Here is a 1,526-nt window from a genome sequence, read left to right on the forward strand (position 1 = left end):
CCGCTGCGAGTTCTGCGGCGAGTTCTTCGAGAACCGCAAGGGGCTGTCGAGCCACGCGCGCTCCCACCTCCGACAGATGGGGGTGACGGAGTGGTCGGTGAACGGCTCGCCCATCGACACCCTGCGCGAGATCCTCAAGAAGAAATCGAAGCCCTGCGTCATCAAGAAGGAGCCCCACACCTCCATCATCGAACCCCCCAAAGGGTTTGGGGAGGAGGGGATGGACCCCAAGCCCCCCGGGAAAGTGCTGCAGGCCATGGCCCTCCCTCCGCTGGGCGGGCGGACGGGGAAACCCGGCGGCTCCAGCATCGGCCGCGAGCTCTCGCTGTCGCCGCTCAGCGCCAAGCCCCACGGCGCCTTCCTGACGCCGCTGGCCACCAAACGGCCGCTGCAGGACGACCGCCTGGGTCCCCACCCCGAGGTGAAGCACAAGGCCTACATCCAGACCGAGCTGCCCTTCAAAACCAAGTCTGTGCACGACAAGCCCGCGCACAGCTGTAAGTGTGGGGAGACGCGTGGTGTGGCTTGTCCAGGTTCCTGGAGGCTGCAGGGAGGGGCTGGATGTTTGGCCTTGGGTTGGCCGTGGCCTTGGGTTGGCCGTGGCCTTGGGTTGGCCGTGGCCTTGGGTTGGCCGTGGCCTTGGGTTGGCCGCAGTCACGCCATCCACATGGCACCGCACTTGGATATTGGGCTCGAGCTTTTCACCGTGGGTGTCTCTGATGGGGAGCAGAGATTTGGGGACCTCCCACCATCCCCCATCCCAGTTAGCTGTACCTTGGAGCCTTGACCCCGCCTGCCACCCAGCAGCACCATCCCGGAGCTCACCACCACCCAACGTACACCGGGAGGGGGTGGATTCCCACCCAGGGGTGGCGGAGGGGGGAACGGGGTGAGTCTCACCCCTCTGCTCACCGCCTGCCCCGCTCCCCCAGCCACCGAAGCGTGCTGCGAGCTCTGCGGCCTCTACTTTGAGAACCGCAAGGCTCTGGCCAGCCACGCGCGGGCGCACCTCCGGCAATTCGGCGTCACCGAGTGGTGCGTCAACGGCTCGCCCATCGAGACGCTCAGCGAGTGGATCCGGCACCGGCCGCAGAAAGCCGGCGCGTACCGCAGCTACATCCAGGGCGGCCGACCCTTCACGAAGAAATTCCGGAATTCTTCGCACGCCCGTGATCACGACGGAGCGCGGAGGATGCCGCTGAGCCTGCAGCACGGTGGCATGGCCCTGCTGAGCAAAGGGCTGGCGGCGGAGCTGGCGCACGGCGAGCCCTGCAAGATCCTGGACGGCACCGGGGAGCGGCCCATGGTCACCTCGCCCCTCTCGTTGGTGAAGATGGAAGAGCATCAGCGCACAAATTTCCACAGTGAGTTGGGAGAGGGGCACAGCTGTTGGGATCCGATTCCCTTCAGAGTGGGAGCCATTGGGATCCGGTTCCCTTGGGATGTGGTTCCCTTGGGATTGGGAGCTGTTGGGATCCGGTTCCTTTGGGGTCTGGTTCCTTTGGGATTGGGGGCTGTTGGGATCC

The 1,526-nt window shown here is 65.7% G+C and overlaps 1 protein-coding gene across 1 annotated transcript in view; it reads left to right on the forward strand.

Annotated features, from left to right (window-relative positions):
- WIZ (widely interspaced zinc finger motifs) overlaps positions 1–1,364 on the forward strand; it is a gene marked incomplete at its 3' end in the record, with an annotated part of 45,075 nt that extends 43,711 nt beyond the window's left edge. The window contains 2 exon segments of the mRNA XM_021382871.1: positions 1–497; positions 933–1,364. Of these exon segments, the coding sequence (XP_021238546.1) occupies positions 1–497; positions 933–1,364 (929 nt within the window).
- Between the last annotated feature and the right edge of the window lie 162 nt (positions 1,365–1,526).

This window comes from Numida meleagris, unplaced genomic scaffold (genome assembly GCF_002078875.1).
Source record: "Numida meleagris isolate 19003 breed g44 Domestic line unplaced genomic scaffold, NumMel1.0 unplaced_Scaffold303, whole genome shotgun sequence".
NCBI lineage: Eukaryota > Metazoa > Chordata > Aves > Galliformes > Numididae > Numida > Numida meleagris.